Source organism: Tiliqua scincoides, chromosome 3 (genome assembly GCF_035046505.1).
Source record: "Tiliqua scincoides isolate rTilSci1 chromosome 3, rTilSci1.hap2, whole genome shotgun sequence".
Taxonomy (NCBI): domain Eukaryota; kingdom Metazoa; phylum Chordata; class Lepidosauria; order Squamata; family Scincidae; genus Tiliqua; species Tiliqua scincoides.
In genome coordinates, this window is record NC_089823.1 from 77,761,136 (window position 1) to 77,784,216 (window position 23,081).

General features: G+C 43.3%; 2 protein-coding genes across 7 annotated transcripts in view; one reads left to right on the plus strand and one right to left on the minus strand.

Moving 5' to 3' along the window:
* Nucleotides 1–10,106, plus strand: part of MAP3K15 (mitogen-activated protein kinase kinase kinase 15) — a 100,234-nt gene extending 90,128 nt beyond the window's left edge. For 4 of the 6 annotated variants that reach the window (XM_066619196.1, XM_066619198.1, XM_066619201.1 and 1 more), the window contains one exon: nt 2,147–3,467. In XM_066619196.1, coding sequence (XP_066475293.1) covers nt 2,147–2,229 — 83 coding nt within the window. In that variant the 3' untranslated portion in view covers nt 2,230–3,467. Of the gene's footprint in view, nt 1–1,742; nt 3,468–10,011 lie in introns of those variants that run through there. The other 2 variants (XM_066619200.1, XM_066619197.1) reach the window with 2 other exon arrangements.
* PDHA1 (pyruvate dehydrogenase E1 subunit alpha 1) lies at nt 39–15,381 on the minus strand. Its single transcript, XM_066619205.1, has 11 exons — nt 15,147–15,381; nt 10,691–10,759; nt 10,250–10,423; nt 8,860–8,986; nt 7,796–7,887; nt 7,340–7,432; nt 6,596–6,751; nt 4,960–5,031; nt 3,049–3,116; nt 2,030–2,138; nt 39–1,115 (listed from the first exon to the last, which is right to left on the minus strand). The coding sequence occupies exons 1-11, from the start codon at nt 15,204–15,206 to the stop codon at nt 951–953; spliced, it is 1,185 nt and encodes a 394-aa protein (XP_066475302.1). The 5' UTR covers nt 15,207–15,381; the 3' UTR covers nt 39–950.
* Nucleotides 15,382–23,081: the final 7,700 nt, after the last annotated feature.

Sequence of the window (23,081 nt, forward strand, 5' to 3'; positions counted from 1 at the left end):
TAACAGTTATCCCATATGCTGATGCAGTGAGAAAAGGATGAGCACACATTCCAGCTAATTTATTTTTGTACATACTGTATGTATACTGGTCCTGCACATTTTGCACAGACATATTAAACAGGTTTTATCTTTGGATTTGTTGTTAAACAGGAGGACCACCATAAATCTTTCATAAATAGCATGTTTTGTGATTCTTTTGGAAGTTAGCACATTTAAATATCACCATAAAACACAGCTAAGATATACTCATATATTTAAAACTCATATGTAAATAGTACAATAGCTAGAGAACTGCTCATTTTTGATAGCAACACAGCAAACATGTGCGCTTTAGCCATTAAAAATGTATGGTATTCTTCAATTTGAGATTTTCACACTTAAATATTCTAGTGTATTTTTTTAAGTGTGGAACAGTTCTCTGCTGCCTTCTGATTAATAAATGCCAGATGGTAATGTTATAACAATAAAAATGAGGTTTTACCAAAAAAACCTCAGAGCACCTAAAACTGTGCATAGATCCTAAATGAGATGATTAGTTTAAACTGTATTCCTAAATACATGAAGACAGGCTTCTTTTCCTTAAAGAATGACCCATGGGAGAAGAAAAAATTGTATAATACATACACGGAAATGCCTGCTCAGGAAATTTAATGTGCCAATTTGACTGTACATAGTGATTTTAGCAGAATAACTTTCATAAACACACCATCCAGATGAAGCATATATATAAATTAATAAACATTGCTTAGTTTGTTCTTGAGTAGTTTGCAGAATTCCTTGTTATAAAGTTCTGTCTCCCCAACCCCACCAATACGGTGTATCTATTCTGCTGCCAAACATTTTTCCCCACCTAAATGGGCAAATTATCTGGCTGTTTTTCCTTAGAATAGATGCAAGAATCGAACTCCAATATAAAAGCCCATCAGTTAATGATTGCTACAGACAGAACTTTAGCCAACAGATTTGTACCTAATCCACTGATTTGGGCCTCGCACCTCAAAGGGTGGCTCGTTATTATAGATATGATTGCCTAGTTCTTCCAGAGCTGGTTCTGGATCAGTTGTGGCAAACTGTGCAGCATCTTCAATCTCCTTTCTTACTTCCACATCAATCTCCTACATAAGGGAAAGATGTCAAGAAAAACAAAATGAATTTTTTCTGTTAATTGCTTTGTGAACTTTTCATTGAAAAGCAGTATATAAAAATACTGTTAATAATGTTTCCCCTTCCTCTCTAAATCCATAAAGTTCATTGCCAATCCTTTGAAGTAGCACCTCCTGGTTTACAGACAAACTCTCAAAGCCAATTCATTGTTTACCTCTGTAGTGCATAGTCTAGAAAATGTCTGGGTTCAAATACAGATACGGAAACTTCAAGTCTCACTCCAAGTCAACTGCTGTTATATATGAGTTATTCCAAACTGAAGTACTTCAGGTGGCCCTCTGAAGATGAAATCCTAATTCAGAATGATCTCAAATAAGCAGTTCTCACATTTATGCAGAAAACTAAAACTTTTTTATATAACAAATTATGTTCTTACAAGTGATACACTGGAGTAGAGGAAGACCAAAACCACTCCAATTATTCCTGAGCCCAAGATTTCTGGTCAGCCCCATTCCCTAAAAAAACTTAAATCCCTTGACATTCACGTTGGTAGTTCAGTGAATATTGTATGACTATTAGTGTTAACATTACATTAGCCAATTAAGTGAGAACAACAGCTGCCATTCTTTTTTCTACAGCAGACAGCATGGGTGATGCAGTAACCAGAGTGTCAGATTTCAATATGTGAAGCCCAGACTCAAAAGCCTTCTCAACATAACTAACTTGACAGGGTTGCTGAGACAACAACTAGGGATAACCCAAGGAACACTATTCTACTCCTAAAGTGGAAGGGAAGGATGCAAACAGAAAATACAGAGGCATTCAGTTTGGAGTACCTGTTAGTTTTTTTTAAAAAATGTTTTCTATTGATTTAGTTAATGTGTTCAAAATAACTGACTCAGAGTTTGGAACAAAGGCTTGTTACCTTTAGCTCTTCAACACTAGCCAAGTTGTTGTTCACCATTCTGTCCTTCAGGAGAGTAATGGGATCACTTTTGCTTCTCACTTCTTGAATTTCTTCCCTTGTTCGGTAACTACAAAGATGACAAGCCAACAACACAAGAATGTAGCATACTGCTGAACATTTGTTTCTCAGGAAGACAGATGCTTCAATGTAAACCGTAACCCCATGCAAGCCAGACATGCACTAGCAACCATGACTGGTTACACAGAAAAGCATTCAGAGGCAGCTTTCATCTCCTAAGCATTTCTTTGGTAGCCAGACTAGCCTCTTTCGCTTATCTGAAGGGGGAAAATACCACACCAACAGGCAATCACATTTATGAGCTGGTAGCAAGTCACAAATTGTATTTCCCAGACAATTCCTTCAACTTTAATCCAGAACTTCAGAACACTTTTCTGTCAAACTTAACTTACTTTAAGAGTAAATATTTTGGGATGCAACAATTACCCAACCTTGGAAGAACACACACACACTTCTGCACAAATCACTGTTGTAGGCATTGCTTCACAGCCAGCAGGGAATTCCTCTACACAGAGTGACCTGATTCGATCACACAACAGAATTACCAGCTTTCTTTTCTCTTTCCCCAAGGAATCTGGCAAGAAGGAGGGCCACAGTGCTCTTGTGGCACAACAGTTTATTTGCTGCTTTTCATAAATGCCTTTTGTCTATATTGTTTTTTTCCAGGCTTTTGATTTTAAAATGTTGAATTTTAAGTTTTAATATACACAAATAGGTAAATAATTATTTTCATGAGCAGTGAACAAGCTTCCCTTTAACTATTAAATAACCTCTCTTTCCCCTATAAAACTGGAAATCCAAGTACAAGAAAATTTGTAGTCTCAAATTGTGGTTCTCAAGAGAGGATCACCTAGAAAGTTAAGGACAAATTTTAAGATTCAGCCATTGCCCCTACCCATATTCTACCTTCATACATCATTTTCTACTTAAAGGTTATTTGAAATTGAGAAAAAGTGTACCTGATTCCAGGATCACTCATACTGTGTCCATGATAACGATATGTCTGTAGTTCCATCACAATAGGACCCTATAAAATCCAAGTTCAGGGGCTTTAATAACTCTGAGTGACTGTATTTTGCTGATAAAAGATATCAGACAATCCATTCCACGCCACCCAAACGTGTATAAACAGGGGAAGGCAGAGCCTTAATACATTTTTGGCCTATTCTTCCTTATTTTTATACATTTAACTCCCTAGAACAGTGGTTCTCAAATGTTTTAGGAGATTTACTCCCAAAGTAAGTCTTTGCAGGGGGAGGGGCAGGGGCAGCAATGCGATCCCCAGGACTGTATCACTATGGGGGGCGAGAGGGGTGCTTGTACTTACTCTGGCCTGTAGAAGACTCCAAGAGGTGCAGGCTGCCCCACGCTGCCCTCTGCAAGACTTGGAATGTGAAAAAAGCAAGTGCAAAACATCTTCTGGTTGTGATGCAAAACCTGAAGTGGTTTGCACTCACTTTTTTCCCACATTCCAAGCTTCAGGGAGTCCTGTTGAGGGCTGTGCAGGGCTCCCTGCACCTCCTGGGGCCTGCTGCAACCCTAAGTACAAGCACACCCCCTTGCCCCCCTTAGCTGCCCTCATCCCCTCCCCTGCCCCTTAAAGGCAGGGAATCTTTACATGAATTGGTGGGTCATGACCCACCAGTTTGAGTACTACTACCCGAGAAGCTCTTGGGTAAATTCAGCATCTTAAAAAATTGCTGGCAAACAGTCTTCGTCATTTGAAACCAACCACATGTAGATATGGATTTAGAAAAGTTCATTGTTGTACAGCAGCGTTTCCCAAACTGTGGGGCAGGACCCACTAGGTGGGTCGCAAGCCAATTTCAGGTGGGTCCCCATTCATTTCAATATTTTATTTTGAATATAGTAGACTTGATGCTACTATGGTATGTGACTGCATTTGGGGAAATGATACAGACCTGTACTTTGAACAAGCTACTATGTATATTCTTTTAACAATGATAGTCAATGGGACTTACTCCTGGGTAAGTGTGGGCAGGATTGCAGCCTAGGATTGTTAAAAAATTTTCCTGCTTGATGAGGTCACTTCTGGTCATTACATCACTTTTGGTGGGTCCTGACAGATTCTCATTCTAAAAAGTGGGTCCTGGTGCTAAAGGAGTAAGAACCACTGCTGTAGAGGATAGCTAGTCTGCCTAGAAATATACCCAGTCTGGCCAACTGGATAGAAAACCTGCCTAGCTAGGTAAAAGGGCATAATGGGAGAGCCCAGTAGGGTCTATGACTCTCTCTGATCAGGTAACTTCATGACACATAAAATCTAGGTTTTCTAAGGTTGAGCACAGAGCAAGCTAGATATGCTTTTTGGCCAGTTGGCTATATAAACCCTAATGCTGGCACACTGAAGGCACCCACTTACTCTCCAATTAGTGCAAGGATTGAGGATTTCCTGGGAAAATGTTGAGTAGCTAGGCTAGGGAATGTATTGCTACCTAGAGGCATTGAGGGATTAATGTTTACTTTGCTCTCTCTTTTTTCCCTCCAAGCCAGCTTGCAAACTGTTTTGTGATGCTGTGGGGGAGGGGGAGAGCTTGTAACATCACAGCTCTGTTTGTTGGATACTAGTGGATACTGTATCCATTTGATCCTGTTTGTGCTTTCCTATCAGCCTACTTATAATTTCTCTACCCCATCTTTTAAACTTCATTAATAGTTACATTTTACTCTTTCCCTGCCTGGTCCATGCTTACAGCTAATTCAGTGGGTTGTCATGTCTCTTCAACCTGCAGATTCTACTCTCAATTTGCAGAAATACAAGAATAATATCTCTTCAAAGTTCCAGCTATACCTATCTACTTTTTTATGCAAGAGAAACAACACACATGATCAGCCAGACTAAAACTTACTTTTCCTGTTCTGCAGTGATCAGCAGCAAAGTGTGTTGCTTCCCTTACAGCAAGAACATCCATACCATCAACCTTTTGGCACAAAAGAGGGGGGGAAGCATTAATACAGAAATTGAGTACAAGAGGTGCAGTTAAGGTTTCCATGTATTGCCTCTGTATTCTGCTGATGACACCCAGCTCTATCCTTCCTTGCCATCTGGGGCCGGGGAGCCTGTGGAATTCCTGGAGCACTGTCTTGAGGTAGCTGGGATCTGGATGAGGGCCAACAGATTGAGACTGAATTCAGAAAAGACAGAGGTCCTCCTGGTCAGGAAATCCTCAATGCAGGTACCAAGTCATCTGCCCATTCTGAATGCAGTTGCACTCCCCCTGTAGGAATGAGTACTCAGTTTGGGAGTGCTCCTGGACTTACAGCTCTCCCTGGAAAGCCAGGTGACAGTAGTGGCTAGGGGTGTGTTTGTCTAGCTTCACCAGATGCACCACTTGCAGCCTATGTGAGTAGATCAGGTTTGACCACAGTGGTTCATACCTTAATGACTTCAAGACTAGATTACTGCAACATGCTCCAAGTGGTTCAGAAGATGAACCAAGTGGTTCTTGAAGATGGTTCAGAAGCTGTAATTAGTGCAGAGACAGCCAGGGTGGTTACTAGAGCTAGGTGGTTTGACTCTGTTGGACCCTTGCTTCAGTGATTGTACAGGTTACCCATTCATTTCCGGGTCCAATTCAAGGTGGTGGTATTGACCTTTAAAGCCCTTCAGGGTTTAGGTCCAGGTTAGCTGAGGGAGTGCCTTCTCCCATACATTGTAGCCCACCCTCTTAGATAATCTGGGAGGGCTCTCCTACAAGTGCTGCCTGTATTCCAAGTCAGAGAGATGGTAGTGGGAGAGCGAACCTTCTCTGTAGTAGCACCACAATTATGGAACTCCCTACTGGGGGAATTAAGGACCACCTCCTCTCATGGATTTGTGGAGAGGGCTCAAAACATTTTTGTTTCATCTGGTGTTTGAGTGATGGGTCTATGTCTGCCCTCTGTGCCTTTATAATAATGTTATAATAATGTTTTGGTGTAAATCATTGTCTCTCAACCAGTGGTACTCATACCACTGATACTTGAGGTGGTGTCCAGTGGTACTTGCAGACCCCTGCCACCAGGCAGCAAGACCAGCAATGCAATGTGACAAGCATCAGGAGGAGACTCCGCTCACCGGGCAGTGCTCCAGTGTGTGCTTTTTGCAGATTCAAAAAGACCCCCCTTTCACACTCAGCCCCTACGAACTCAGTGTTTGTTGCATTGCATCTGGCCTCCCAATATGGAAGTAACTGGAAATGACATAATAACCATTTACTTCCAGTGGTACTTCCAACAGGTGAACCATGTAAAGTCGTACAGTGAGAGACAAAATGTTGAGAAACACTGGTGAAAACAGTTGCCCTCCTAATGGTTTTATTTATCACTGTTTCTAATGATTTTAATGATTTCATTTATTGTCTCATGTATTGTATATTTTAGTATGGATTGTGTAAGCCACTTTGGGAATTTCCCTTGGGTTTGGAAAGGAGGAGTATAAATCTTTAAAATTAAATAAATGAATATTTTTCTTAAAAGATGGAACACAGTAAATTTTTTTCTTACCCTAAGTCCTGGAATAAAGTCTCCCCTTTTATAGTAGTCTGTACTGGCAGCTGCTCTCTCTACAGAAGTACCCATTCCATATCTGTTGTTCTCACAGATAAAAATGCATGGCAATTTCCACAAGGCTGCCATGTTAAATGTTTCAAATATCTGACCCTGAAAGAAGAATTAAAAAGTTCACAGCACATGTTTAGTTCCCTCTCCATTTCATTCATCCAATTTACATAACTTGAACATACACAAACTTTAAATATTCTCTCACTTGGGAAAGACTGTCTAGCTGATTTCAGCATTGTCACAACTCATATTTAGCCACTTCACTATAAATATATACAGCTCAGAACTTATCCTTCTCAACCTCGTTTCTAGTTAATACTTTCAAAACTTGTCAAATTGAGGGCTGCTGCACCATCCAGGAGTTGTGGGGAACCCTGAGCAGCCTTCCGCTGGGCTCTCCAAGCGTTAGAATGTTGAAAAAAAACAACTATCAGAAACCATTTCCTGGTTGTGATAGCGAATCTGGAACTGGTTTCTGACAGCTTTTTCCCAACATTTTAACACTCAATGAGCCCTGCGGAGGGCTGCACGGGGCTCCCTGCAACTCCTGACTGGTGCAGCAACCCTAAGTAAGTAAAAACACCCCCCTTTCACCTCAACATGAATCAGCTGTCTTGAATGTAACAAGGCTCTAAATAAGCATAATAAACTTTGTCAGCTTTACACAGAATAAACTTTGAAGCTTACCTGATTGGCAGCACCATCACCATACAATGTCACACAGATCTCATCTTTGCCGAAGTACTTGCATGCCAAAGCAATACCAGCTCCCAAAGGAACCTACAATTTCAATGTGCAGAGCTAGTCAAACAAGACAGTTTCAAAAAATGAGAGTTACGAGTAGCTAGCAGTAATAGTTAATTATTAATATAGCACCTTGCCAAATATGCAGACCATATGCTGTATGGTGTCATAAAAATTTGATCTAATTTATTTCTTTATGAAAATGTTTATATTCAGCCACTAATCATGTAAGTTAGAACTAAATTGCAGAAATATTAAAACACTGAGGACACAACTGGGCATCCAGGACAAGCGTACTTAAATCTGCTGGAGTCATCAGGCTTAAACATGCTTAACTCTACACTGATCACGAGTAAAACCTACCTACTACCACACAAATATTTTACCTTTATATCTTACCTGGGCACCAACAATACCATTGCCACCATAGAAGTTCTTCCCATACATGTGCATTGAGCCTCCTTTGCCTTTTGCACATCCTCCTTTCCGACCTAAAAATATTAAAAATTCCAAATAAGACACCAAAAAACAAACAAGTAAAAAAATTTTTCTTAAAACTCATGTTGGCAAAGTATGTTATGTCAGCATTATTCAAACTGTAGGTCAGGACCCACTAAGTGGGGCACAAGCCAATTTCAGGTTGGTTGCACAGCAACCATTGAAAATACGGAGCTGAAAATATAGAGTACAGAGCTGCTGGGAAGGGCAGGCTCCTGGTAAGAGAAGGGCATGGTGCTTTGCCCTGAAAAGGTGGGAAGATGGGTTGCTGGAAAGGGGGGATGCTGTGTGGTTGGAGAAGGATCCAAGTCTGCATTCTGCTTTGACTCCTGAGCTGGAATGTATGAATTCCGAAATATACAAAATAAAAAAACAAGCATACTGTATAATGGAATCTCTGGTTGACTGTGGCTTAGGTTTGAAACCTAAATTGATGGTGTCACTTCCAGGTTAATGACATCACTTCTGGTGGGTCCCAACAAACTGTCATTCTAAAAAGTGGTTTGAGAATCACTATCTTATGTTATTCTTAAGACGGGACCAGCCCTGCCCAAGCCCTTGTGGCATGAGTTCAGGGGTGAACTGCTGCCCCACACCCTCCTCTTTCTTGCTTAAGGCCCCATACACTGGTGGGTTTTCTCCCATTCAGTTCTGGCATCAACAGATCTTGATCTTCACCCCAGCCACAATACAGCTCCTTGCCCCTCTCATTCCCGTTCTCAGCTTCTCACTTTGTTTTTAAGGTGGTGGCTCTCTCTTCGAGCTCTTCCCTGGACCCTGGGGCTTATTAGCAGACTGGCTGCAAACAATGCTAATAGGTACACAACTGCAGTTGCACAAAACATGGCTATGTGCTAGCATCACAGAGCCAGACATACTAGTACAAGTGTTTAAAACTGATTTAGTTTAAAATAGAACTATTTCTTTCCACGTTTACATAACATTTTACTGATCACAAAGTTTACCTGTGAGCTCAGCAAGGATTTCTCGAACTGAAACACCCCGAGTGTATGCAAAGGCATGAGCCCGGTAGGCAGTGATCAAGTGATCTGTTCGATTTATGGCAGCCTCTAGTCCAACACAGCAAGCTTCCTGTAATAGACAAAATAGGTTTGAAAGTAGCATATACAAGTATACAGAGTCTACCAAGAAGAAAATAAAAACCATTTTACAAACTCTGAACAACAATTCAGAAACCAAAGCAAAAAAAGTGATAAGACTGTGCAATGATTGTGGTCTTATTGTATCATGTAATTCCCAAGTTAATAGCCAAAGAAACACTAAGTTCACTGCCTTATTGGCTGAACTACAAAATAGTTAACATGTTATGAAAAGTTATCAACAACACGCCTCCAAATATTTTTATCTCATAGGAGATGATTACAAAGTCAGTGTTATTTGATAGTTTAAAAATTAATCACCAAAGTAAGTCAATAGGGCCAAAATAAAATAAGGGGAAGAACAGCACAGAGGAGGTTTGGGTGACTTGACAGTTGACCTCCTATAGACACAACCACATACTGACTAAGGAGCAGGTAGAGAAACCAAACTTTTAGCCTCACAGGTATGGATATCCTTTTGTGCACTGCAACAGAAAGGACATTCCTTAGAGATTATAGCTATAAGTTCATTTGTGCGTACTTGTTTAGTGTTTAAATTTAAAAAACCCACTTGATATGGTCACCTTTACTTTTAAAGTTGCAATGAAAGACCGCACCACTCCTGAGTACTAAGATACAAGGGGCGAGGGAATTGTTGTCAATAGCTTGTAGTATAGGGAGGCCAGTTAACCCCTGCTAACTGGTAAGAGGCACTTTTTCAAGTGGGTGCTCCTCTTTTATTTAGTAGGAGGAGAATAACTGGTCCACCTCACCCCAGCAGTGTCTTTTCTAGTGGCTGTCTGCTGGTGTTGCATCTTTTTAGATTGTGGGCCCTTTTGGGACAGGGAGCCATTAGTTATTTGATTTTTTTCTGTAAACTGCTTTGTGAACTTTCTGTTGAAAAGCGGTATATAAATACTGTTATTATTGTTATTAACAATAATAATAGAAAAGAGCAGGAACATCCTGGAGAGAAACTATACCAGATATGGTGATCCTGTGGATTTTTCTTTGCAGGAGTGGATGGGACTTGGTAGGGCTATGATTGCTGGCACAACACAATGGCACGTGTAGAACTACAAGTACAATTGTCATGATGGAGATGCTAAACGTTTCATCTTTTCTCTTTGTAAGTGCTTTATGTCTCTGTATGATTGCAGTGGGCATTCTTCATAAATATTCTTTCTTGCAAGAGTTTAAATTAAGCAGAAAACAAAAACCTAGAAGTCTTGTGTTTCTCAGCTCAGTCACCCACCTGCCCATCATATAAATGACAGAAGCCTCGAATAATCTTCTGTTTGTACAACTGATCTGCTTTTAATTCCATGCGCCGAATAATCTGCATAGTCTTATAGTATTGAAGGCCCTGCTCTCGAGTCATCACAGCTGTGGTGGGTGGGCCCTCCTCCAAGCGATGGAGATCATGTTTCTGGAAAAAAATTAAGACTAGTAGTCACTTCCAGTTTTTTGGTACAAGATGACTATTTAAACATTACTACTTAGCAGATGCAGACAACACTTGGAGAAAATCTTTGGATCCCCTCTGGGGGAGAAAAGCAGGATAGAAATACAGTAATAAAATCAAATTATAGGATCTCCCAGCAAATTCAGTACTGCTCCTACAACATTTCTCTTCTCCACTATAATGCTTATAATAAATATTAGTTCTATAAAGTAAAGAAGTCAAGGTACCTACCTTAATATCAAATGTAGCTTCATTTGCAAAATCTGCATAATTGCGAGAAGCGACAACAACCCGGGAAACCTTTTAATATAAGGAGAAAGATAAAGAGGCCTTTAAGTAAAATGATTATAAAACTAAACAAAGATAAAGCAATAGCATGACTTTCATGTACTTAACTTTCATCACTTTGCTTTTTCAACCGTTTTAAATTACAACCACATTTCAAATTATGTCCATGTGCTTTCCTCTTTAGTCTGATTTCATCCAACCTTCTGCAACATTCGTCTTGTTTATGTTTCACGCACATTCACATGTGTTATACAGTTAGTTATTTGTTTTGCACAGGCCAAAAAATTTGCAAGCTCAAAAAGGTCATGCTTTGACATTCATCCATGCACTGGTCCCTAACCAGAGGCTGTAGTAAATGCTGCACCACTTCAGGCTGATCTGATTACATCACACCCCAGACTTCCCCCAGCTCCTTTGCACATTAAATTCTGTTCCTTTTTCCTTTTCTTCTTTTATCCCTCCTTTCCTGTTTCTACCATTTCTGCACATATAAAATCCTGCTTTAATAATCCCAAAAATACTTACTGCACTCTGATTTTGTTTTTACAAACCCTAGCATGTGAAAATCTTTGTACCTAAAAGCACAAAACCAGCACTATTTAAATTACCTTGAATGCAAGAACCAAAGAATAGTTAAAGCATATTTTTAAGCCTAATGTTAAGCAATTTTGAGTGTGTACCCTGCCCGGTGAAGACAGTGTACTTAGCTTGGGGCCGACCTCCTGTTCTTTCTACACTGCCACAAGATCTTACGTGGTATATTAGGGGTGTCAAACTCATTTCATTATATTATGCCAATTCACCAACTTCATGCTTAAGTACCCATAATGATGATTATGACTTTTAAAATGTGGATTTTAAAAGCACGTGAAACTCCTAGACATGGAAAATTACATTTATATCATCTGCATGTATTAATGTTTGTTCACCAAAATTATTAAGTTTTTTTCTTCTTCAGTTGGTACTGACTTGATTAAACAACTTCCCATTCTGTCAACTTGACTGAAACACATAAAACAGCAAGTATAGTCTGGCAAATTTTGAAAAAGACTTCTGTACTGAAAGAGCCTCCTTTGCTTTTAATACAGGATGAAAGAGTCTACAGCAGGGGTGTCCAAACATTTTGGCAGGAGGGCCACATCATCTCTCAGACACTGTGTCGGGGGCCAGGGAAAAAAGAATCAATTTACATTTAAAATTTGAATAAATTTACATAAATGAATTCATTAGAGATTGAACTTATATGAATGAATGAAAGTCTTGCAATAGCTCATGGCCTATAAAAGGCCTTGCATAAAGCAAGGCCAACATTTCCTTCACTGCCACTGCTGCATCACAGATGTGAAACAGCAAGTAGTGGAGGGAGCCCTCATCCCACAGCTCAGGAGAGAGATTGAACAGTCGTCCTCATGCTGAGAGCAGTTGCATCGGGCCAGCATGGGCTCCAGCAAGTCTCTGGAGGGCCAGAGGCTCATTGGAGACTGGGGGCTCCCCGAGGGCCTGATGGGAGCCCCCGAGGGCCGCAAGTGGCCCCCCGGGCCGGGGTTTGGGCACCCCTGGTCTACAGGTTCAACTACTTCCAGCATAGACATACTGAATTTCTTCCAGTAACACAGCTATTAAAGACACAGGAGACGGGCAGTCCAATCCTGAGCTGCCTGGGGCACGCGGCTGCAGCGGTGCCAAGAATTGTTGCTGCCACCTCCTGCACACCTCAGCCCGCCACGGGCGGTGCCTTGGAAGAAGGGAGTTTCATCCCCTTCTCCTGGGTAAGGGGAGCAGCCCCGCAATGGGGCTACTCACTTTACTGCCAACCAAAAGGTAGTTAGTGTAGTAAGTAAAGGTGTTCGTGTAGGGTGCCGAGCCCTGCACAAACCGACAGGATCCAGTGGAGCTGAGCTCCTGCCTCCCCGCTCCCTCCCCCTGGCACGCCTCCGCCCACCCTCTCTCCACCTTCCCCATGCCTCCCCCCCCCGGAACACCTCCTCCCTGCCCCCGCTTAGTGTGCCACAGCTCGCAGTCCATGAGACCGCTGAGCAGTGGAGGATGGGCGCCCGCCCGGCGCTAGCCCAGCACTGGGCTAGCACGGGCACTGGCCCAGCAGTAAGCCTCATAGACGTGCCTTACAGCACGTTTGCAATAGTGCACTCCGGCGGAAAGCCGGAGCACTGAGCTCAGGATTGGGCTCTCAGTAGTTTCCAAATGTCACTAACATGACAAAAATGGGAGATTCGTACAACAATGAGTGTGCGTTATATCACAAATGCTCATATACTCTCCGACACTTAAAAGTCCGGTAAGGTTAAATTAAATTTCTTTTCAGTCTTGCTCTATTTTATGCTTTACAACCTGAGAAGAGCAGATGAACAGAACTCATCCATGGCCAAGCCAAGTTTTGAACTTAGGGCTGCATTCACATGAACATAAAAACAAATAACATTAGTAATTTATTCTACCAATAAATAAATTCTACTATTTATTTCTTTCCTCTCTATTGTTGAATTGAATTCAAGGGACAAGGGCACCCAGCGTGCACGCTGTCTTCACATTCACTTGAGCTGCACAGGTCTATTCTAGAATTTGTTCTTCTGCCAATATCCAGCACAGCATACAGTGAATGCATATTTCTCAGAATAAGAGTTTCAGACAACAAGAATCCAATGTCATCATTATCATAAGCAGACACATGCAACTGAACAAGGGGGAAAAAAGGCCCTGCTCTTATTCCTTCCACTCCTTGCAACATGCCTAGTTTTCAGTGACAGTGCTGCATGCTAACTCTGAAGAAAAATGAAGAGCAGATAACTTGCAAAAATATTTCCACCCATCAGCTGTTGAGAACATGCACATGGCAGGATTTGGAAATCACCCTGGGACTCTCCCACACAGGCCAGAGATAGAGTAGGTGCAACAGCAGAAGGGAGTGAAGAAACATGCTGTTTAGGTGGCAGTAACTCATAAGGACATAAAAAGAGCCTACTGGATCAGGCCAAAGGCCCAGCTAGTCCACATTCCTGTATCCCACAGTTGCCCACCTGATGCTTCAGGGAATACTCAAAACAACGTGATACCTGCATCCTGTTGCCACTCCCTTGCACCTGGCATTCAGAGCTAGCTGACTTCTAAAACCAGGAGGTTACACATACCTATCACGTCTTGTAAAGTGGGATGAACTTTTCTTCTAGAAATCTGTCCAATCCCCTTTTAAAGGAGTTTAGGCCAGATGCCATCACCACATCCTGTGGCAAGGAGTTCCACAGGCTAATTACACGCTGGGTAAAGAAATTTTGTCTATTTGGGGGGGGGGGTCTAATTTTGTGGGTTTGTCTATTATAACTCTCCCGACACTCAATTTTAGTGGACGTCTCCTAGTTATGTTGTTGCATGAGAGAGGACAAAACATGCCCTCTACTGGCATAATTTAGCATGGTCTCAATCATGTCCCCCCTCAGATGCCTTTTAGAGCCCCAAATGCTGTAGCCTTTCCCCATAAGGGAGGTGCATCTGCCCAATAATTTTGGTCGCTCTTTTTTCCCCATCAGCAGACACGCCTCATGGTCAAGAGGCCCCAGGATGGCCAACTCCTCCTTCACATCACCTAAAACAGATTCCCCCTCTTGGCAGCAGTGAGGGAGCTCCACAGCCCCATAAGGGCTGCAACAAATGCCCAAAACAAGTGGGATGGAAAGAGTGGGTCTTGTCATTTAAAGAGCTCAAAGTGCCCAACGATGATGACGAAGAAGAATGACGCCATCATGCATGGCTCCCCCCAGTGCTGCCACCAGGGGGTGAAGGGGGTGCAGGCCACACTAGGCAACAAGCACAGGGGGGTGACACCCCTACTAGCCAAAGTCTTTGTATTTTTGAACAAGACCATCAAGTTATATGTCATTCGATGCGTAATTTCCTGCAGAGCGCTAGGAAACAAACCGCATTGAAATCTCTCTCCCCTATCAAAAGGTATAGCCAAAAAAAAAACACCAGGTGAGGCTGGTCATTGCTGCACCACCATGCCTACTACTCAAGGCGTTGCCCCGCCCACTGCATGGGAGAGGGTCTGTGCTGGGGCTGACGCGCTGCTTCAAAAGCTAGTCATAAAAACAATGGGGGCGGGCCAATGGTGCTTAGCCACGCCCACCGCCTGGGCATTGCCCCGCCCACTGCATGGGAGGGGGTCCGTGCTGGGGCTGCTGCCTCCTGCATCAGGTGGCGCACCAGTGAAGCCGTCAGGCCAGTGGTGGCAGCTGCATAAACAGCAACGCTCCCCCTCCCCGCCGGTCAGGAGCCTCCTGCTCCTCTCGCGAGAAGGGAGCAACGGTCACCCCACACCTGGCGCCAGGGAACCGTTAGAGCCGTTCCAATTGGCGGGGGGGCTGCCTCGTGACCCTCCCCCCCTCACCGGTTTCTGGGCAACAGGCCCCTGCAGCAAGCGAGTCAGCGCGGCCAGCATCTTGCGCATAAGGTGAGGGCGGAGGAGGGCGCCGCTCTCGCCCAAGCCTTCCTTCTCCCGTGTAAGCGACCGCGGCCCGCAGGAAGGCCAGCGACTCTCCTTCAGGCTGCAGCGTCCGCGCTCTCCTTCGCCTTCTTCTTCAGGCCGGCGCACAACCTTCCCGGAGTTGCAGCGTAGACCTGTGCCGCCCCTAGAGTGACAGAGTTCGCGCTACTGCATGGAGGGGCGCAAGACGCCTGCGCGCACCGGAGCAGGGGGATGGGGGCTGGATGGGGGCCGCGGAGGGACAAGTTAAGAAAGCGGACACTCCTTCACGCCTGAGTGTGGAAAGAGCTTTGCTGCTGCCTCCTGGTTCTGGCCGAGGAGCTTCCTGCTCGGCAATGGCATCTGCGTTAAGAAATGGGAATTTTGCATTGAGAAGCCGGAAATCCCCCCAAAGGCAAAGATATGCGTCACTCTGGATGTTTTCTGACTCTGTGGCCGCGCTGAGACGGCCTCCTTGGTGGCTGTGGCCATACCCGACAAGCTGTGGCCAAGAGACGCTGCTCCCTGCGGTTCCCCGTGCTCCGTTCTCTTCCACTTAAAGGACAAACGTGACCTTGTCCAGATACCCCCCCCCCCCACAGCTACATGCCAGTCCACTGAGGCTGCAATCCTATCCACACTTCCCTGGGAGTAAGTCCCATTGACTAGGATGGAACTTACTTCTGAGTAGATGTGCATAGGATTGAACTCTAGGGCTGCAATCCTCTCCACACTTCCCTGGGACTATACCCTGGGATCCACACTTCCACTGACTCTAATGGGATTTACTTCTGAGTAGACATGCATAGGAGTGGGTTCTGAGGCTGCAATCCTATCCACACTTATGCAGGAGTAAGCCCCATTGACTATAATAGGACTTACTTCTGAGTAGGCATGAAGAGGATTGGGCTCTAAGGGCCCAATCCTATCCAATTTTCCAGTGCCAGTGCATCTGTGCCCATGGGGCATGCACTGCATCCTGTGGTGAGGAGGCAGTCACAGAGGCCTTCTCAAGGTATGGGAACATTTGTTCCCTTGCTGGTGCGGCTGCACCAGTGCTGGGAAGTTGGATAGGATGGGGCCCTAAGATGATAATAAGCCATGAGCTTCACATTTCTTCAATAGGCACCTAGGCAGGGTTTTCTTCTCTTACCACTTGTTCAAGGTGCTGGTGTTGACTTTTAATGCCCTTCACAGGTTGGGTCCAGGCCAGGAGTGTCAAACATAAGCCCTGCAGGCTGGATGCAGACCCCAGAAGCAATTTATCCAGCACCCATTATAATTTGGCTCTCTGAGTGTGATAATTGGGATCTCTCATATCTTGAAATTATGAACAAGATTTGCACATTTTCTCTTCTGCCATTTGCAGATGAGTTTCTATGTGAGAACAAAGTGCTTATTTCTGGCCATTGTCTGCTTAATGATGTCACTTTCTGCTTAATGATGTCATTTCCGGCCCTCAGCAGGTGCCATGCATTTCAACTTTAGCCTTCTGTGTGAAATGAATTTGACAACCTAGTCCAGGCTTCTCACATACATCCTAGCCCACCTCCTTAAGTCTTTTAAGGGGGCTCTTCTGCAAGGGCCACCTCTGTTCCAAATGAGAGGCAGCTTGGGGGAACAAACCTTCTCTGTAGTGGCACCAAAACTATGGAATTCTCTTCCAGGGGAACTGAGAACTACTTTCTCCCTCATGGCTTTTCTGTGTGGGCTCAAAATATAACTGTTCTGTCTGGCTCAGTGTTTCTCAACCAGTGGTACTGGTACCACCAGTGGTACTTGAAGTTGTATATGGTGGTACTCAAGGGACCTCAGGACACCTGCTGCCCAGCAGCAAGACTAGGAATACAACACAACAAACAATGGTAGGAGGCTCCAAAGCATGCTTTTCTGTGCTTGAAAAAGCCCTCCCATCCATCCTGAGCCTCTTACTAGCGTTTGTCGCATCGCATCTGGCCTCCCAACCCAAAAGTAACTGATAGTGATGTTGGGCCCAATCCTAACCAATTTTCCAGTGCTGGGGCACCTGCAATGCAACCCCAAGGTAAGGGAAGAAATGCTACCATACCTGGAGGAGGCCTTTGTGACTGCCTCCCCACCACAGGATGCAGTGCATGCCCCATCAGCACGGCTGCGCCGGCACTGGAATATTGGATAGGACTCGGCCCGTTATCATTATTGAAAAGGTGGACTATGTGAAGTGGTACAGCGGAGGACATATGTTGGGAAACACTGGTCTGGCTTTTTGTTGAGGGGTGGGTATTTGCCCATTGTTCCTCAGTAATAGTACTGTGGCTTGACTGCTTCCCTGAACTAATCTGCTCCTCTTCCCAATGGCTCGATGATGTGTGTTGCGTTTCGTTTTGTTTTATATCTTCATAAAGACATAAAATGTCTTTTGAGGGTAACCCCATAAAAGGGGTTAATGTTTTAATGCTCAGTTTTTGATGTTATTACTGTTCATTGTTGTGATGTACTTTTTATTATGGAGCTTTGTAAGTCGCCTGGGGTATTTTGCTTTGGCATGGGAAAGGTAGGATATAAACTTTTCAAATATAATAAATACATTCCTGCTTTGAAACAAGCAAGGACAAGCCCTGTTGGGACCCATCTCTACAAACCTGCACCAGCTATCTCCCCTTCACCTGCCAGAACAGAAGCCAGAAAGAGAACTTTCCTTCCTTGCAGCAGTGGCAGTTGCTCTTTTCCCATCACCCACTAGGTATCCTGTGGCAAGGAAGTAGCCTTTGCAGTTGTCTTCCGCTGTCATGGTGTTGGCCTTTTAAAAATTAACATTACCAGATGTCCTGGCTTCCAGTGCTGTGTCAGGGTGGAAAAGCTACAAGTTTTATTATTGGGGATGGCCCCAGAAGTGGGGGGGAGCCAATGCAGAGCATTTGTGCAGGGGCTCCACTCCTCACAGGGCCCCCCACTCACCAAGCTACTGCTGCAACTGTGGCAAAGCATGCACACTTGGAAATTGTTGGCAGTGACATGATGATGTCTCCGCAAACTGCTTCCGAGTGACCCATTTCAGGTTGCAATTACTTCCATTTCACTGCAATTACTTCCAGTCAGGGAGCAGCATATTTTATGCACTGTCCCAGGGCGGCGGAGTGGCCAGGATCACTGTTGGTGGTTCTCAAAAATTTTAGCACTGGGACCCACTTTTTAGAATGACAATCTGTTGGAACCCACCAGAAGTGATGTCATTAACCTGGAAGTGATGGCTGGAAGTGACATCATCAATTTAGGTTTCAAACCTAAACCGCAATCAACCAGAGGTTCTATTAACACAATGCACTTGTTCTTTTATTTTGCAAAGCTCAGAATTCAAACATTCCAGCTTGGAAATCAAAGCAGAATGCATACTTGGATCCTTCTCCAACCACACAACTCTCCCTCCTGACCCCAAATGAACACACACACACACACACACACACACACACACACACACACACACACACACACACATGGTTCTTTGGATTTTTGGAGAGGCACTCAACAGGTGACAGGAGAATTCAAAGGACTTCTAACGTTTACTGGTTTGCAAACGGGACCTCCACACACATGTAGAGGACCCCGAAGGATTACAATGATGCGGGTTTTATAGTCTTTTAGATAGGGGAGGGGGACAAGAGGACACAAAGAGAGAAAAAATATACAGGCAGACACCCAAAACAACATTTGGCATGTTATCAGTACAGGATGTTGATCTGAGGATGGCAATTCAATACACATCGGCAGTTTGTTTACAGAGATATCCGTTAGAGGGGGTCTAGTACTCTGACTCATCCCTTTTACCCTAACCTTTTTATCCTCATTTGTTGATTACCCTTATCTATGACCTTTCCGTTCACCCTTGGAGGCCCATACCACAGTTAACTGGTTCTCTGAGAGGGATAGCTTTTTTGGTCAGAGAAGAGCCTTATGGGTGAACTGGGCATATTGTTATCACCCCTTTCCAGCATTCCATCTTTCCACCTACTCAGGGCAAAGCACCATGCCTTTCTCACCAGGAGCCCACCCTTTCCAGCAGCTCTGTACCCTGTATTTTCAGCTCTATATTTTCAATGGTGGCTACTAGGTGATACACAACCCACCTGAAATTGGCCTGCAACCCACCAGTCCTGACTCACTGTTTGAGAACTGCTGCCCTAAGTCTTTGGAAGTCAAAGCTTTGTGGAGGGTAGATGCATCCTGACTTACCTATGCATGCATGTAAACAGCACAGAAACGTAAACACAATACTGAGTACTGACTTCCTTTCCATCCCCACCACAATCACCTGTTGAAATAGTAAATGTTGCGGAATGCATCTGAATGGCACTTTTTTTCAAAGGAGAATTGCTATAGTCAGTTAAGAAGTATAGGCAGAAAAAAAGTCTTCAGCAATTGTAACTGGACACATGAGGTTCGGGTAACAATCCTTGGTTTGTAATATTATTACTAGGGCTGTACCACATGTTCAGAGCAAAAGCAGGTCTCAGTGCAGAAATGTTTCTTCACTCACATGGTTTTGTAATGATCTGAAAACAGTGATCTTCACATTTTGATTTTGATTCTGCACACCTTGGTTGTGAACTTGGAGCCCCACAAAATATGTTTCCAGTTCAACCTCTTAGTTCCTAAGGCTGGCCCTGCCCTAAACATGCTGGAGTTGTGCAGAAAGAGAGAATGAACTCATTGGGGGTCTCCAACTCTATTTCTTATAGCCTATTCTTTTGAGACTTTACATTCAATCTTGCCTAATTCAGGGTGACCAGATGTCATAACCACAAAAGAGGATGAGGCACCCCAAAATGTAGGACATCAAGAAAAATGTAGGACATGATAAAATAAAGCTAAAAACACACGTATATTGATCTCACATGGTTAATTTAAATACTATATTACTTTTCATTAAATTTAAAACTATATTACATATAGGCTGCATTCCTAACCAACTTTCCAGCACTGACATAAGGGCAATGCAACTCCGAGGTAAGGGAACAAATATTGCCTTACCTTGAGGAGGCCTCCATGACTGCCCTCCAACAGCGTGATGCAGCACATACCCCGCTGACACAGCTGTTTCAGTGCTGGAAAGTTGGTTAGATTGTGCCCATAATTTATTAATTACAAGAAGGCTATGCATTGTGTGCAGAGGCCCACTCATAGGGAAAAGGACAACATGAAGCAGAAAAAACAGGACATGTCCTGGAAAAAGAGGACATCTAGCCTAATCTTATATGTGAATGGCTGTTAATGACCCATGTAATTTTTTAGTTCATGGGGGACGCACAATGGATTTAAGGGAAAATGGATGAGAGTGCTTCATTAAGGAAAGGTTTGAGTGTAGCATCCTATTAACCAAGAGTCTGCGCATGAGATTAACATACGCACAGGCTTTGCATGTGACTGGGAAAGGATATGTGGCTGCAGTCAGAAGCTCAAATGGCTGTTTTTTCCCCCCTTGAGGGCTTGAAACTCTTGATGTCCTGCATGGGCAGATAATATGGTTTGGACAAGGTGCAGCCATTTGGAAATTTCCAGGAGGAATTTCCATGTAAACAAAGTTGGAAGGGGGGGGGAACAAGCAGGGGAAAAAATTGTTCTTTTGATTTGGGTGTGAGAGTCTTGAACTTTAATCAAGAGAACATGAATCTGACCTGAGCACCATGCCAACTTGACAATTCACTGGGCCAGACAACATGTGTCAGGGCACCCCTAAAATAGTGCGATGACCTCAACACACCTAAGGGTGAAATCCTAACCAACTTTCCAGCACTGGCATAGCTGTGCCAGTGGGGCATGTGCCGCATCCTACAGTTGGGAGGAAGTCACGAAGGCCTCCTCAAGGTAAGGCAATATTTGTTCCTTTATCTTGAAGTTGCATTGCCCTTATCTAGGTAATGGAAACTTGGTTAAGATTGCACCCTAAGATGGAGAAAAATGCTGCTATCTTCATCAAAATATTTAATCAAACTGTGCTGATCTAATGTGGTACTGCAGCCCACCATGTGCAACAGGGAGAAAAGCAGGGCATGTGGCCTATGCTCTTGACCTTCCCATGCATTTTCTGGTTTCTGCTGAACAGTTAGGAAGCAAATAAAAAAAGGGTAGATGATGCCATCAAGACAGGAAAACATCAAAAAAATGAATGCTGTATCTCACCCTGCCTCCAGTCTTGGGGGAACCCAAATACTGGGGTTTCCTCAGTACAGAAGCTGACCGCTAGTAGAGCAATCTGGGAAGCCAACTAATCTGGCTGACTCCACTTGTCTGCACCCACACTTGTTCTTACAGCATTAGTCCTGAGTGAGCTGCCAAGGGTGACTGCTCTCGGGTCTAGTCAGAAAGAATCAGGCAAGCAGCTTGAAAAAATTACAGAAGTTTATTAGGAATGACAAAGAAGGAAAACAAGAAATGGTCAAATAGGCAGACACTTTATATTAAACGCAAATGAAAACAATAAAACCCAGTGCAACTACCTCGACAAAAACCTTGCCTAGAAATGACTTACACAATTGAAGTTCCCTTGTTCACCATAAAAGCATACTGGATTAAGCAAGTTCCTTTTATGGTTTTTTCTTTGAGGGGGGTGGGTGTGTGGAATCAAATTTCTACTGTTCTGATTGTACTACTCCAAAGATGGGAAACTTTGACCCAGATCCCTGGACCACCCTTTGGCTATGGCCAAAGGACAGGCATGTACAGATTTCATTGGGGTGCTAATATTTTCTTCCTGGCCCATGATTTTCCTGTACTAGGTGTCAGCCAAACTGTCACTGTCACATCCTCAGTGAAGCTGTTCTGATTGACATACAAGTTGCAGAGGTCATAATGGTGAAGCTGTACACACTGACTCATCCAAGTCAGCATCACACTATGTACATATAGGGGTTCTTTATTAGGGTTAAGTGTTCCCGTTCACCATAAAAAAACCATACTGTATATAAACACAGTTTGTTTAATTTCTGTAAGAGCCTTGAGAACTAGAAATCAAGTAGCAACAAAGAGACAGGAAGGAGACAAGTATTACAATACCAAGTGTAAAAAACTTCACGTTTGGTTTGCTGAAGCTATAGAAAGCTTGCTTCTGAACAAAAGCTTAACCATGCAATTGGAAATAACTGATGGAGTTAACTTTAAGAGGGGAGTGACTGAAAAATTAACTTTACACATAAACATGTCTTGCATTAATGTTCTAATGACTGTTACTCCATACTTGGCCCTTTGGATAACTGAAGCTGCCAGGAGAAGGTAACCATGTTTAAATGAGTTCATCTGTAATACAACTTTTAATGAAGTGCTGCAAAATGTATACCATTGTTTATGATTAGGACTAAAATGTCAATATGATAAATGATCAAAAGGGGACCCTAGAATGACAGCAGAGTGTTTTGAAATACGAATCCTGGGCCTCCCAAGTCAAAGTAACTCTCTTATGTAACATCTGATTATTGAGCAACAATGGATTGCCATATGTGAGTTTAGTATTAACACACCCAAAGGATTATATGAGCTAAAAAGTCTAACACCCATTGTGTTTTCAGCAATCCTGGGTGGGATCGCCTCATGTTTTGGATGGCCTTATGACTCCTAATGCTAGCTGTCGCATCATAACATTAACCAAAAAAAATTATACTTTCAGTAGAAATCCCTTGGCCCTAACTATAAAACAATATTGTTTAAATAGTAAGATTTTGGCCATGTCCACTGAAATAGTTGCATCAGGTTAAATTAAAAACAAAAACAAAAAACAAACGAACAAACAAAAACTCCTCTCAAAGTGCTTTAGCTTCTGTTCTGTTTTGACTGAAAGCCAAAACATATGAGCAGTCTGTGTGTGGCCAGTTGCTTGTTTTCCAAATCCAG

What these genes read in the sequence shown, in the direction of transcription:
- PDHA1 (XM_066619205.1), bottom strand. Translation starts at nt 15,206, where the DNA reads ATGCGCAAGATGCTGGCCGCGCTGACTCGCTTGCTGCAGGGGCCTGTT. An exon ending in GTCATTTATATGATGGGCAG is followed by an intron (nt 8,987 to 10,249) that starts GTGGGTGACTGA and finishes TGTCTATTACAG; the next exon opens with GAAGCTTGCTGTGTTGGACT. An exon ending in GTGATGGTGCTGCCAATCAG is followed by an intron (nt 6,752 to 7,339) that starts GTAAGCTTCAAA and finishes TTCTTCTTTCAG; the next exon opens with GGTCAGATATTTGAAACATT.